General features: G+C 45.6%; 1 protein-coding gene across 1 annotated transcript in view; it reads left to right on the forward strand.

The window, feature by feature from the left end:
- dcn (decorin) overlaps nucleotides 1-16,050 on the forward strand; it is a 35,992-nt gene that overhangs the window by 562 nt on the left and 19,380 nt on the right. The window contains exons 2-3 of the mRNA XM_084331158.1: nucleotides 3,686-3,924; nucleotides 14,616-14,728. Coding sequence (XP_084187284.1) covers nucleotides 3,705-3,924; nucleotides 14,616-14,728 — 333 coding nt within the window. The 5' untranslated portion in view covers nucleotides 3,686-3,704. The remainder of the gene's footprint in view (nucleotides 1-3,685; nucleotides 3,925-14,615; nucleotides 14,729-16,050) is intronic.

A 16,050-nucleotide genomic window follows, 5' to 3' on the forward strand; every position in this document is an offset into this window, starting at 1 on the left:
CAGCTGCTCAGAGCCGTGGTCCCTGCGACCTGACACGACCCTGGACGAATGTAGAGACTCTCTCTCTCTGACTCACAGAGAGACACACCGATAGAAAGTCACACACATGGACTATTCAATTTCAAATAATAATATTAATAATTAATTGCATTTATATAGCGCTTATCTAGACACTCAAAGCGCTTTACAATGTAGGGTGGAAATTGCCTCCTTCACCACCACTGGTAGCACCAACCTTGGGCTACGCAGGCTGCCATACACTGGCACCAGGCACACATCACACTACACACTGACTACCATACACTGGCACCAGGCACACATCACACTACTCAATGGCTACCATACACTGGCACCCGGCACACATCACACTACACACTGACTACCATACACTGGCACCAGGCACACATCACACTACTCAATGGCTACCATACACTGGCACCCGGCACACATCACACTACACACTGACTACCATACACTGGCACCAGGCACACATCACACTACACACTGACCATACACTGGCACCAGGCACACATCACACTACACACTGACTACCATACACTGGCACCAGGCTCACATCACACTACACACTGACTACCATACACTGGCACCAGGCTCACATCACACTACTCAATGGCTACCATACACTGGCACCAGGCACACCTCACACTACACAATGACTAGTACCATACACTGGCACCAGGCACACATCACACTACACAATGACTACCATACACTGGCACCAGGCACACATCACACTACACACAATGACTACCATACACTGGCACCAGGCACACATCACACTACACAATGACTACCATACACTGGCACCCGGCACACATCACACTACACAGTGACTACCATACACTGGCACCAGACACACATCACACTACACACAATGACTACCATACACTGGCACCCGGCACACATCACACTACACAGTGACTACCATACACTGGCACCAGACACACATCACACTACACACAATGGCTGAACGGCTCAGGAGACAGAGATTGATATCAGCCAATTAAGGGGAAGGGATGATTAGGTGGCCTTGATGTCAGAGACCTGATTGGTATTTGGCCAGGAACGTCGGGGAACCCCCTACTCTTTACGATAGGCGTCCTGGGTTCTTTTAACGACCGACATTCAGTCAGGACCTCGGTTTAGCGTCTCATCCGAAGGACGGCACTCACAGCTGTACGGTGTCCCTCTCACTGTAACAGGGGCATTGTTAGTGACAAGTCCAGAGGACAGAGTGCCCCCTGCTGGACAACAACACCACTTTCCGACAGCAGCCTTGACCGGGGCTCGGACAAATAACCAGACTACTGTACTTTCAACTCCTGCCAGCTGGTTTGGGGGTCAGTCTCTTCATCGAGGTCATGATGTTTAGGTCACGGTCCACTGCAGGAAGCACTGATCCTGGGTCAGCAGTTAGCAGTTGTGGCTCACAGCGCTCCCTTCAATTACTGTACGACCAGACAGACAGACAGACAGACAGACAGACAGACAGACAGACAGACAGTAGAAGCTGCTGGCTCTGTGTCTGACAGGCAGATTGCTGGGTCCCTGAGACTGTGTGTGTGTGTGTGTGTGTGTGTGTGTGTGTGTGTGTGTGTGTGTGTGTGTGTGTGTGTGTGTGTGTGTGTGTGTGTGTGTGTGTGTTGTGTGTGTGTGTGTGTGTGTGTGTGTGTGTGTGTGTGTGTGTGTGTGTGTGTGTGTGTGTGTGTGTGTGTGTGTGTGTGTGTGTGTGTGTGTGTGTGTGTGTGTGTGTGTGTGTGTGTGTGTGTGTGTGTGTGTGTGTGTGTGTGTGTTGTGTGTGTGTGTGTGTGTGTGTGTGTGTGTGTGTGTGTGTGTGTGTGTGTGTGTGTGTGTGTGTGTGTGTGTGTGTGTGTGTGTGTGTGTGTGTGTGTGTGTGTGTGTGTGTGTGTGTGTGTGTGTGTGTGTGTGTGTGTGTGTGTGTGTGTGTGTGTGAGAGAGAGAGAGGTCAGTGAGTTTGTCTGTATTCGTGCATGTGTTGACACGGTATGTGTGTTTATGCAAAATTGGTGTGTTTGTGTGCGTGTGTGTGTGTGTATAGACTGGATTAATGTGGTCATGGATAGTTGGAGACGGGCTTCTCTCAGTGACAGAGCGCTGGGAGATCCCACCGGGCCTTGGTCTTCATAATGGTACATTAACACATCTGAAGTGGCACGTAGTCAGGCAACCAAAGTATTGTTTTATGCTTTTTGCTTTACAGTCTTTATAAAACGTTCCAGCCATTGTAGAAGTTTTCCTCCCTGCCTCCCCCTATCTCTCTCTCTCTCTCTCTCTCTCTCTCTCTCTCTCTCTCTCTCCCTCTCCCTCTCTCTCTCTCTCTCTCTCTCTCTCTCTCTCTCTCTCTCTCTCTCTCTCTCTCTCTCCTCTCTCTCTCTCTCAGGTGTCTGATGTGTTCTGTTGCTAGTCACAAGAGTCATTAAACACGTTAGCTTGTTTCCCAGCTTGCTAACGTAGCCATAGTGAGCTCAATGAAACCAGTGTGATAATTCATGGAGGGGCAAACTGACTGACTTGAAGAGAGGCACCACTGAAATCAGCCCATAGAACAACTAAGGATATAAAATAGGTATACAAATATACATATAATAATAATAATAATAATAATAATAATAATAATAATAATAATAATAATAATAATAATAATAATAATAATAATAATAATAATAATAATAATAATAATAATAATAATAATAATAATAATAATAATAATATAATAATAATAATATAATAATAATAATAATAATAATAATAATAATAATAATAATAATAATAATAATAATAATAATAATAACATCATTTGGAACTTTACAGCCCCTAGAAACATAATAGATTCTGGTTGTTATTACTTCATTTTCATTTGAGTTGTGCTATGACCTCTGTTCTCTCACTGGAGACACAAGCTGGCTTGACAATTATCAACCCCAGGTGCTTATCCTTATAGCCTTTGGCCATTCACCTCTGACCTTTGTCTTCTCACTGGTATGTCTCTCTATCTCTGTCTCTGTCTCTCTATCTCTGTCTCTCTCTCTCTCTCTCTCTCTCTCTCTCTCTCTCTCTCTCTCTCTCTCTCTCTCTCTCTCTCTCTCTCTCTCTCTCTCTCTCTCTCTCTCTCTCTCTCTCTCCCTTTCCCTCTGTTTATTTCTCTCTGTCTCTATCTCCCTCCCTCCCTCTCTCTCTCTCTCTCTCTCTCTCTCTCTCTCTCTCTCTCTCCTCTCTCTCTCTCTCTCTCTCTCTCTCTCTCTCTCTCTCTTTCTCTTCGTTGCTCTCTCTCTGTATGATAATAATCCAGCACTGTCTCAGATTTTGCAGCCACACAGCTTTTATCAGAATCAGAAAGGTCTTTATTAGCCAAGTATACTTTTCACATACAAGGAATTTGCATAGGACGTTATCGGTGCGACATTAGCGGACGGACATGAACAGACAGATAATACAATAAAGTGGTGGAGTAAAGTCAAATGAAATATGAGCCAAGTTAAGCACAATAGAATAATATAATTATGAAATAAATTATAGGCCAGCGTTGTACAACTGTAAATAAGAGGTTGAATAAAATTATATGGGATGAGAACTAAATTAAATATAGCGCAATAGAATAAAAGTATGAGCCCTGACCCGTGTCTCCTCCCTCTCCCCTCTGCAGGCCTCCTACCCATCGCACCATGAGGTCAGCCTGTCTCTCCCTGCTCCTGGTCACGGCCTGCTGGTCGCTGCCCTTCCGCCAGTCCGGCTTCCTGGACTTCATGATGGAGGACGAGCCCGGCTCGGGTCTGCCCGACGAACCCGAGGCCCCCGACGCGGACTCCCCCAGCGCGCCCGCCGGACCCCGGTGCCCCTTCCGCTGCCAGTGCCACCTCCGCGTGGTGCAGTGCTCCGATCTGGGTAAACACAGAGAGGCCCCGCTCCCTTTCGACAATCACACCGTATTATGGTTTATGATTATTAACGTGTGTATAACATAAACACTCACGTAATCAATTTGTTCAATAAGGTTCTGGAAAACGGTATAACCAGACAAAACAGGGAAAAATATATTTCAATATATATATTAACTTCACCATCAACCTTTATTTATACTCGAATAGGCAATTGAGGTCGCACTCATTTTCAATGTCGTCGAGACTTTACAGACATTTCAATGCACACATTTTGACCATATAACAGTAAATATGATTAACTATCTATATAGTATAAAATGAACATCGGCATAAAATCAGCACACAGATTGACAGAATAAAAAAACTTGATAGGCTGCATCCAGCCTGTCTATACAGCATCCAGCCTGTCTACTCAGCATCCAGCCTGTCTATACAGCATCCAGCCTGTCTATACAGCAAATTACAGCATCCAGCCTGTCTATACAGCATCCAGCCTGTCTCCTCAGCATCCAACCTGTCTCCAGGTCTTACAGCATCCAACCTGTCTACTCAGCATCCAGCCTGTCTCCAAGTCCAGCGCGTGACGCCAGTAGTTCTGATGGCTTAGTGTGATTTACTGTACAAAGTCCCGCCCTTGGTTTTGTTAGTGAGTGCGAGACATTCGGAACATTATAAGGTCATCTTTAATCGTAGCGCCTTCAGAGGAGTCTCCTCTCTCCTCCCAGACCAGTGCGCCGGTTCAAAGGGTGTCTACTGTTTCATCTCTCTGTGTCATCAGCCTATTAACTCCTCCAGAGAACATCGTCCCAGTTTAGACCTCTTTAAAACAGACTCACAGAAACCGTGACCTTCCCCCTCACTTCCTCCTGCGACATTATTTGATGCAAAAAATCTGGGCCGGTTTTCTTATTTTTCCTAATTGGGTTTTCTCAGACCATGACATTTAAGGGCAACACTGGCTCAGGAAAAGTTCTGACCTCATCCCATTTTCTTTTTTTAACAATGTTCCCAAATGTTCCGGAACTTTATTTTTGCACTGTGAGGTTTGCACTCGGAGGTTAGTCGGCTATTAGTCATCGCTTCGCCTAATTGACCAGATTGTAGCTTATATTGTTTACAGGTGTTCCGTCCGGTCTGTTTATCTTGTTTCCTGTTCAGTGTATACAGTAGCTTGAGTCATCCCTCTAGGCTCTGCCAGGGAAAATCCCAGTGACCCCACATTGACCCTTCACCCTTTGAGTTCTGAGTTCAGTTCTTGGCTCCTGCCTTGTTTGGAAAGGGAGGGGCGGTCGAGATTTAGAGACAAGTGGGAGGGAGAGAGAGAGAGGGGGGGGGGGAGGTTGGTAATCCGAAGCGACAAATGAATAGACGGAGGCAATGAATCGAAGGATAAAAAAAAAATCCAAATCCACTTTTTTTAAACAACTTTTAGCGATGCCATTATTAACAGAGATGAATAAGGGACTACTAGATAGACAGGAACATTTAGAATGGGGATACTTTTAGCCTATTTTTAAACTGAATCAAACCGCCATTTTTTACTCTGTCTCTTCTATTTTATTATATTACTGAATGCAACGGTAAACAGGGAGGCCTATTGGGATGCTAATGTGAAACACAGTGATTTACCTTACCTTGCTACCTCTCTATCTTTTTTATGCTCGCTTATGCCTGTACTGCTGTGAAGCACTTTGGACTGCAATTTCTGTATGAAAAGTGCTATACACATAAAGTTATTATACAGTCAAATAAAAGAGAGTGATTACAAGTTGTTAAATTCAAGAAAATGGCTGACAAACCGACAACCAGGGAGATCCCCCCAGAGAGAGAGAGAGACAGACAGACAGACAGACAGACAGACAGACAGACAGACAGACAGACAGACAGACAGACAGACAGACAGACAGACAGACAGACAGACAGACAGACAGACAGACAGACAGACAGACAGACAGACAGACAGACAGACAGACAGACGGACGGACGGACGGACGGACGGACGGACGGACGGACGGACGGACGTTCAGGAAAGGGTTCCATTACGTCACCACTGTAGCCCGGGTCCCAGCCAGGACAGCCTCCCAGGAGAGAGAGCTCCAGAGCTGGACTCCCATCTCCGCCGTCCCGCCCCTCTGGCCCTCAGCCTGCATCTGTTCCCCAGACCTGCTGGCATTGCACACTCGCTCTCACGACACACACACACACACACACACACACACACACACACACACACACACACACACACACACACACACACACACACACACACACACACACACGTACTGTACTCACTCACTCACTCACTCACTCACTCACTCACTCACTCACTCACTCACTCACTCACTCACTCACTCACTCACTCACTCACTCACTCACTCACCTCACTCACTCACTCACTCACACACACACACGTACTGTACACACACACACACACATATTGTACATGCACTCAGACACACACACACACACACACACACACACACACACACACATGCACACACACACACACTCGCTCTCATACACACGTGCACACACACACACACACACACACGCTAGGGATGGGTACCGAATTCGGTACTTTAAAAAAAAAAGTACTTACCGAAACACGTCGGTCCTACAGAGTATCGATTCACGTGAGATACCGTAAAAAAAAAAAAATTATAAAAAATTTCTTTTTTACACTTTTATTCTTTTTTTTGAACTTTTTCTTTTCATGTCAACGTTCACACGACGCACAATATACGCTTACCTAGGATTTGACTTGATTCAACAACAAAGCAGTCAGGGGCAATGGCAAGCCGAAAACTGTCGAAATGTGGTTATTTGAAGTTTGGATATTTTTTTTTACAACTGAGGTAGGTAGATTACATTTTAGAGACTAAAGTACCGAAAAAAGGTACCGTTGGGTACCGGTATTGATTCACAGGTACCGGTACCGTATCGGTTCAAATGTGAACGGTACCCATCCCTAACACACACACACACACACACACACACACACACACACACACACACACACAAAGAGGCCTGGGTGAGGAGGCGAGAGTGCCTGCTCCCCACTCAGAGACACCCCTCACCCCCTGCCCTGTCTCTGGGCCTTTCCCCCCCATGACAGTCATTCTGAGGCATCGACACGAGTCGTGGATAGGGGTGTAAAGTACTTGAGTACTGTTTTGGGGGATTTGTACTTTACTCAAGTATTATTAGGTTTGTATACTTGTACTTTACTCAATTACATTTCAGAGAATTTTTTTTACTACTCCTATTTACATACACATTTACATTTTGTCGTTTAGCTGACACTTTTATCCAAAGCGACTTACAAGTTTTGTACAACAAGACAGCAGGAAGGGTACAACTCTACAACCTTACATTTAAAATGCAGACCTACAAAGTACAAATCTCGCAGGTCCAACGAGTTTAATGAGTACCGGTATATTTGTTTCTCTGGCCGAACTAACGTTAACGTTATTAATCCTGTGGCCGCACTTTATTTAAAAACAGCCAATCAAATCCCCATCAATGGAAAATGAACCCGCCCATACCCATGCTGATTGGTCCTTGTGCAAGACTAGAAAGCGGGGATCTTTGATTAAACACCTGCTATCAGAATATTCAGAAAAAAAGTTTTTACTTTGACTGTAAGTACATTTAAAAGCAGAAACTTTTAGACTTTTACTCAAGTGTGTTTTTAGCCAGATACTCTGACTTTTACTCAAGTAAGATTTTGAGACGGTACCCATACTTTCACTTAAGTATAATTTATGGGTACTTTTTACACACCCCTGTACATTTGCCAGGTCCGTTGGAAAAGGGTTGTGTTATCCTCATTTTCCCCTAGAAATTTACCAATCGCAAACCCCACCCTATTTTATTGATCCTCCAATCACAAGAGCGCATCTATGCATGCATGCTGTTCTTAATGGCCAATAAACACACTGGAACCTTGTTCCCAGTTTTATCTCCTCCGTGAGATAAAGCCTGCATGGTAAAGCACTACGGCCGAAAGTGTGTATGAGGTAGAATTTCCTGTGTATGTACTTCCCCTGGAAGTTGCCTCCGAACAGACCAAACTTTTCCCGAATCCTGTCGGCAAACAAGCTAGAACGTCCCGGTCATGTAGTAAATTCTTCAGGCAAAGCCGTTGCAGTGGCTTAAACGAGGAAATATTGTGCACTTCACACGTTTCTATTATTGTTTTGTCGGAACCGGAAAGCCTGTAGCCGGTACTTCCTGTACTTCCGTTTTCACACTTCAGGCGGCATAGCTTTACCAGCCTAGGAGCCAATGCAGGCTGTGTAGATGATGTATAGCTAGATTAGTATAGCTCTCCTCTAGCGAGGAGCCACAATTACACGCAGAGACCAGAAGGAAATTACATAAACACTGTCATTAATGAATGGGCCTGCAAACTAGAGGGTTATAGTGCCAGAGTAATCACACGCTTGATATCCCATTCACTTTGCTCGGAAATAGAAGGATTCAAAGTGACTACAAAGAGGCGGATTGTATTTGAAAGTTCCATCTTTCTTGTCTGCGCTCTGCCAAGAGTCTGAACCGTTAACAAGTTAACTATTATAGAGCATCGATCAAATGTCGCGGTCAGCGTGCTGCTCTCAAGAGCGTTAAAACACTGAGACATGAGCTGAGACATGCTCTCCAGTTGTATCATTTAGAATCGGTGTGGTAACAGGCTATGATTGTTGGCTCGTAGCCAAACGTCACAACAGTGTTCATTGTCATAATTCATTTGACTGTGTGTGTCCAGGACATTGTTGTTATGGTACAGTTGGCGATTGGAAGCCATACATTGTAGTAAAAAGAAAATATTTTAAAAAGAAGCCATGCACTGGAAAAACATTTAAATAAAAAAAGGAAGCCATGCAAAAAAAAGAATAATAATAAAAACGTATAATAATAATAAAAAGGGAAACCAAATTTTTTTATATATATACGGTATATAATAATATATGTTGAGTGAGTTAAATGTTGCCCAGTATGCGGTACAGATATAGTATTAGAGAAGGACTTTAAAACTGAATTTTTAAACGCCCTCATTTCAGCCGGACCTTTATTTTTTTTTTTATTATTATTATAATTTTTTAGCATTTTTACAGCTTTATTGGTCACGCAGGACCGACAGAGGAGAGGGCGAACGGGAGGAGAGGTGGGGAGGACATGCGACAAATAACGACGGGAGCTGGGATCGAACCCGGGTCGGCCGTGTAGGTGCGCGAGGCACTATGGTATGCGCCACGAGGGCGCCCCTCAGCCGGACCTTTCTGACACCTGAATAACAGGCCTACTGTACTGTGTGACCTGTATACTGTACACACAGACTGTTTACTGGAACTATAATACCTACTATGACATCTGGGGGAGCATACTGTATCATATGATTCCCTTCACAGTGTTTAGATAGAGAGAGAGAGAGAGAGAGAGAGAGAGAGAGAGAGAGAGAGAGAGAGAGAGAGAGAGAGAGAGAGAGAGAGAGAGACCAGCTGTGAATTGTGTGCTCAATGGGCTCAGACTAGACATCTTTTAATTTTCGACATACTGAAATATTTCAGTATATGGATATATAGGATATTTGAAAAAATCATGATAATAAAGAAAAGAGGGGAAGTGAAATGTTTCCAAGATTGCCAAGGGAGGAAGAGATTCAGTAAGTAACACAAGAAGACCGAGTGAGATAGGGGGTGAAAAAGCGTGAAAGTAAGAGGATAAGGTAACGACTCAGGGGTTGACCTCAAACAGCTGTGAGGGATTGCGGCTCCTCCACGGTTGAAAAGCTGACAGGAAGCCGGCAAAACTTAGCCGAAAAGAATGTTTGTGCAAGCGAAGGCCCAGTGAGAAGCTTTTAAGCCGAGGTACGTTGGCGTCTGGGTATACGCAATTACATGCATGGTATGAGAGAAGTTATGAGCCCCCTTGTTGTGACAGAAACACGTTTTTTATGCTACATCTCTTCCTCTCAAACAGGAGACGGATCAGGGATGTTGCTTGAGCCATACCTTCAACTTCAAACTACTTTATTTTCCTTTCGGGAACTTCATTTGTGCAGTGGTTAACCCTTTCACTGCCACACGACAGCCGGTTAACCCTTTCACTGTGACAATACAGAAGGTTAGCCCTTTACTATCACACAACCGACGGCGATGCTCCATCATTAGCATCATTGGCTCCGCCGATGCGTAGTCCAACATCCTTGGGGGACCTACTGTACCTCTCTCTCAACTGTCTCCTTCGCTCTCCTTCACGATCACAGACCAGCTCAACCAGTTTCCCCCGCCGTGCCACCCATTGTCTCGGAAACACCCAAAATAAAGTCTAGAACCAAAACGACATTTAGCCTGAGCTCAGTGTCCAGGTGTGTAGTTACCGACTTACTCAGAGGAAATGAGTCTCGAGGCCCGTTTCCACCGTTGCACCGAGTAATGTGTCTTTATGGAATGTTACCTTAAAAAGGCATCACACTGGGATTGTTTGAAAGAAAGTTAGATTTGTGGTTTTGAAGGTTTTCACTTTGACCAGTTTTCTTGCTATTTCCTGCTGAGGTTCTTTAGATCCTACCCTGTCGGGCTTTCAGTGTGTTTGTGTGTGTGTGTGTGTGTGTGTGTGTGTGTGTGTGTGTGTGTGTGTGTGTGTGTGTGTGTGTGTGTGTGTGTGTGTGTGTGTGTGTGTGTGTGTGTGTGTGTGTGTGTGTGTGTGTGTGTGTGTGTGTGTGTGTGTGTGTGTGTGTGTGTGTGTGTGTGTGTGTGTGTGTGTGTGTGTGTGTGTGTGTGTGTGTGTGTGTGTGTGTGTGTGTGTGTGTGTGTGTGTGTGTGTGTGTGTGTGTGTGTGTGTGTGTGTGTGTGTGTGTGTGTGTGTGTGTGTGTGTGTGTGTGTGTGTGTGTGTGTGTGTGTGTGTGTGTGTGTGTGTGTGTGTGTGTGTGTGTGTGTGTGTGTGTGTGTGTGTGTGTGTGTGTGTGTGTGTGTGTGTGTGTGTGTGTGTGTGTGTGTGTGTGTGTGTGTGTGTGTGTGTGTGTGTGTGTGTGTGTGTGTGTGTGTGTGTGTGTGTGTGTGTGTGTGTGTGTGTGTGTGTGTGTGTGTGTGTGTGTGTGTGTGTGTGTGTGTGTGTGTGTGTGTGTGTGTGTGTGTGTGTGTGTGTGTGTGTGTGTGTGTGTGTGTGTGTGTGTGTGTGTGTGTGTGTGTGTGTGTGTGTGTGTGTGTGTGTGTGTGTGTGTGTGTGTGTGTGTGTGTGTGTGTGTGTGTGTGTGTGTGTGTGTGTGTGTGTGTGTGTGTGTGTGTGTGTGTGTGTGTGTGTGTGTGTGTGTGTGTGTGTGTGTGTGTGTGTGTGTGTGTGTGTGTGTGTGTGTGTGTGTGTGTGTGTGTGTGTGTGTGTGTGTGTGTGTGTGTGTGTGTGTGTGTGTGTGTGTGTGGGGGGGGGGGGGTAAACAAGTGGGGTGATGATGTCTAAATTCCGGACATAAACATAACATAAGGATGTTCGGGTCTCACTGGCAAATATCCTGCATTTCAAAAAGTACAATACAATTAAAACATCCATATTGTAACGTTTTAACGTTATTGACGACTCTCGAGGCAGGTGTTAGTTCTCACTTCTTTATTCAAACATCAGGTAAGGCTTCGGTACCATGGACTCATCACTGTAACTTCCCATGCCTCAAGAGAGCCCTAGGTGCCACACCCTCTTATGATGATGATGATGATGGATGATGATGATGATGATGATGAGTTTATTTTCGGTCTTTGTTTACAGATCAATCAAAAACACACTTGTGTGGACTTTCAAAAAAAATTTAAATAAAAGAAAATCACAAATGTACATATTCAAAGTAAGCTCACACAAAATCCAAACTCAATGAACGAAAAAAGGAATTCTCGCATGTGTTGAGGTCCGTTTTATGTTTTATCACATTCTTGTTAATTTCATAACATTTTCATACGATTTGTTTTGAAAATATTGAGGCCAACATGGCATTTCACTATTTCGAAAGCCTTTCTGGTGATTCTAAGGCGAGATATGATTCAAAGAAGCTCCCCCTGATTGACTTGACATAATGTCCATACAAAACACATACAGACATGGCCATCTCTCGAATACCCAAATTGAAGCTGCTATGTTACGTTTTGTACTAATAACAAAACAAACACAGAAATCCAAATCGCAAGTTTTATACCATCACGGAGGAAAAAGTGGCTGGCGGCTAACGTTCGGCTAACTAGCTCTGGTGTTGTGGTCGTGGTAGCTACATGCTAAGCTAACGTTAATCATATCGAACCGATAGGAGTTTATCTTATCTAATCTTACGTGGTGGTACCACGTGTGCCACTACCCGATCAAACATCCATGTAAGATTAGATAAGATAAGCTCCTATCGGTTCGATATGATGTGACTAACGTTAGCTTAGCATGTAGCTACCACGACCACAACAGCAGAGCGAGTTAGCCGAAAGTTAGCCACAGCCACTTTTTCCTCCGTGATGGTATAAAACTTGCGATTTCTGTTTTTGTCATTAGTACAACACGTAACACAGCAGCTCTTTGGCATTGTGAAGGACTGAAGAAAATTCCGCTTGATTGTCTTTAATTTGCCGCTTTAACCATCCGTTTCTGCACTAAATGAACGTACACAATGTACCAGGCTGGGCAGTTTCCCCCCACGCTGCAGTTGCGTAGAAACAACAGGCAGGAAGTTGACTTCGAGAATAGGCTGAAGCACATGCTTATTTTTGCCTATCCTTTACAATTCTTAAAAACTAAATATACTTTAATATAAGAAAGAAAAACTTAAAATATGCTGCAAGATATAATGTTCTTTTTTTTAAGAAATGTTTTGTTTTGTTTTGATGTTTTACTCAAAACTGTACTCCCTTATACCCTTTCAGCCCCCGCCCCCTCCCCTCTGGCAACCCCCGGCTCGCAGGACCAATAGCGTCGCCGCCAGTCCCAGGTTGGCAGAGTGCAGAGTGACAGCTCGGCTGACCAACCCACCCAAATCCCAGGGTCGCTACAACATGTTCAATATCGAAGATAATTACCTCATTACCCTATAGTCAGTAGGCAACTGGAGACCACGGCGCCGCCATTTTGTGTCCACACTCCCACTCTTGAGGTCACGGAGTGGTTAGGCTCCTGCCACCAGACCTTTCTGTCATGCGCCGCTGCAAACTACATTTCCCATCAGCCACCAGTGGTGGTGCGCACAGCTGCAGCACAGGAACAGAAACATTCCACAGGACTCGTCCTTTTCTCTCTCCACGCCTCGGCAAATTCATCACACACACACAAGAAGATCCACCTCTGTCTTAGGTTAGGGTGAGGCCTCCCCTGAGGTCAAAGGTTAGGGGTAAGGTCAGGGTTAGGGTTATTATGACAAGTTCAAATACATGCAGCCCAAGCAGATCTTCACCCAGATGGGCGGGGAGGGGGGGGGGGGGGGGGCTACAATGTGGGATGTTAGATCCTAATGTGAAAAACTGTGATTTTATATGTCTGCACTTTATGTGCTCATTTTATGCCTTTATGTCTTCTTTCTGTTATGAATCACTTTGAGCTGCAGTTTCTGTATGAAAGGTGCTATACAATTACAGGACTATAGGACAAACATGCACTCACACAACATAACATCATTTTGTTTACAGTACTCTTGAGACATTTCTTTTTTCTTTTTGCATGTTCATCCCCAGTGTGACTTGAAAGTTTAGCCTGGGGGCAGTGTTGGTGTTAGATCAGCCTGGGGGCAGTGTTGGTGTTAGATCAGCCTGGGGGCAGTGTTGGTGTTAGATCAGCATGGGGGCAGTGTTGGTGTTAGATCAGCCTGGGGGCAGTGTTGGTGTTAGATCAGCCTGGGGGCAGTGTTGGTGTTAGATCAGCATGGGGGCAGTGTTGGTGTTAGATCAGCCTGGGGGCAGTGTTGGTGTTAGATCAGCCTGGGGGCAGTGTTGGTGTTAGATCAGCCTGGGGGCAGTGTTGGTGTTAGATCAGCATGGGGGCAGTGTTGGTGTTAGATCAGCATGGGGGCAGTGTTGGTGTTAGATCAGCCTGGGGGCAGTGTTGGTGTTAGATCAGCATGGGGGCAGTGTTGGTGTTAGATCAGCCTGGGGGCAGTGTTGGTGTTAGATCAGCCTGGGGGCAGTGTTGGTGTTAGATCAGCATGGGGGCAGTGTTGGTGTTAGATCAGCCTGGGGGCAGTGTTGGTGTTAGATCAGCCTGGGGGCAGTGTTGGTGTTAGATCAGCCTGGGGGCAGTGTTGGTGTTAGATCAGCCCGGGGGCAGTGTTGCTCGACCCCATGGGCGGCTGGAGAATTAGGTACAACACCGGTTGCAAAACATTCATTATTCTAACCCAAAAAAAGGTGACGTCTCAGCCCGTTAGCTTTCATCAGACCTCTCTTCAGAAGTCGGAGCAGGAAGTCTCTCGCTCCAGCCTTTGAGCCTCACGGGGGACCACACACACACACACACACACACACACACACACACACACACACACACACACACACACACACACACACACACACACACACACACACACACACACAGACACACACACACACACACACACACACACACACACACACATACACACACACACACACACACACACACACACACACACACACATACACCACACTATACCAGAGGATTCAGCCGTTAACTCTCCCTCTCGTCTGTCCCGTCTCTCTCAGGTCTGAAGAGCGTTCCTGAAGACATTCCAGATGACACCACCCTGCTGGACCTGCAGAACAACAAGATCACAGAGATCAAAGAAGGCGACTTCAAGAACCTCAAGGGACTCCATGTAAGGAAACTTTAACCGTCTGTAGTGTGGTAGTGAAAGGGTTAACCTTCTGTAGTGTGGTAGTGAAAGGGTTAACCGTATGTAGTGTGGTAGTGAAAGGGTTAACCGTCTGTAGTGTGGTAGTGAAAGTGTTAACCCTTTGTAGTGTGGTAGTGAAAGGTTAACCTTCTGTAGTGTGGTAGTGAAAGGTTAACCTTCTGTAGTGTGGTGGTGAAAGGGTTAACCTATAGTGTGGTAGTGAAAGGGTTAACCTTCTGTAGTGTGGTAGTGAAAGGTTAACCGTCTGTAGTGTGGTAGTGAAAGGGTTAACCTTCTGTAGTGTGGTAGTGAAAGGGTTAACCTTCGGTAGTGTGGTAGTGAAAGGGTTAACCTTCTGTAGTGTGGTAGTGAAAGGGTTAACCGTCTGTAGTGTGATAGTAAAGGGTTAACCGTCTGTAGTGGGGCGGCTAGGTGGTGTAGTGGGTAAGGCGCTCGCCACCAACGCTGGAGACGCTGGTTCGAATCCAGCTCTCGGCGTTGCTATCAGCTTGGCTGGTCGTTCATACTAACACAATTGGCAGTGTTAGGGGTGGGAAAGCTGATGGGTGGGTCCTGGGCGTTGTGGACAGCGACCCCTACAGTTCGGTCGGGGCGCCTGCACAGCGAGGGTAGGATCTGGAGAAAGGTAGTGTGACCTTCCACACGTTACACTCTCCCGGTGAGAATCTGCGCTGCCAGGCTGGCTGCCGGCTGGCTGCACATGTGTCGGAGGAAAGCATGTGACAGTCTCCTGCCTCCCGGACCAACAGTAGGGGGGGGTGCGCAACAACCAGGAAGGGGGTTGGGAATTGGCATAACGACTAACAGTGGGATGGGAGGAAAATCGGAAAAAGGAGGGGGAAAAAGATAATATAAAAAATAAACGTCTGTAGTGTGGTAGTGAAAGGGTTAACCGTCTGTAGTGTGATAGTAAAGGGTTAACCGTCTGTAGTGTGGTAGTGAAAGGGTTAACCGTCTGTAGTGTGATAGTAAAGGGTTAACCGTCTGTAGTGTGATAGTAAAAGGTTAACCGTCTGTAGTGTGGTAGTGAAAGGGTTAACCGTCTGTAGTGTGGTAGTGAAAGGTTAACCTGCTGTCGTGTGGCAGTGAAAGGGTTAACCGTTTGATAGTGCTGCAGTGAAAGGGTTAAACGTCTGTAGTGTGGTAGTGAAAGGTTAACCTGCTGTCGTGTGGCAGTGAAAGGGTTAACCGTTTGATAGTGCTGCAGTGAAAGGGTTAACATGGGCATCCTGGTTGGGGGGGGGGGGGCTGGGTTACATGTCATGCTCTTGCTGTGGGCTGTG

Source organism: Notolepis coatsorum, assembly GCF_963971535.1.
Source record: "Notolepis coatsorum genome assembly, chromosome: 15".
NCBI classification, from domain to species: Eukaryota; Metazoa; Chordata; class Actinopteri; order Aulopiformes; family Paralepididae; genus Notolepis; species Notolepis coatsorum.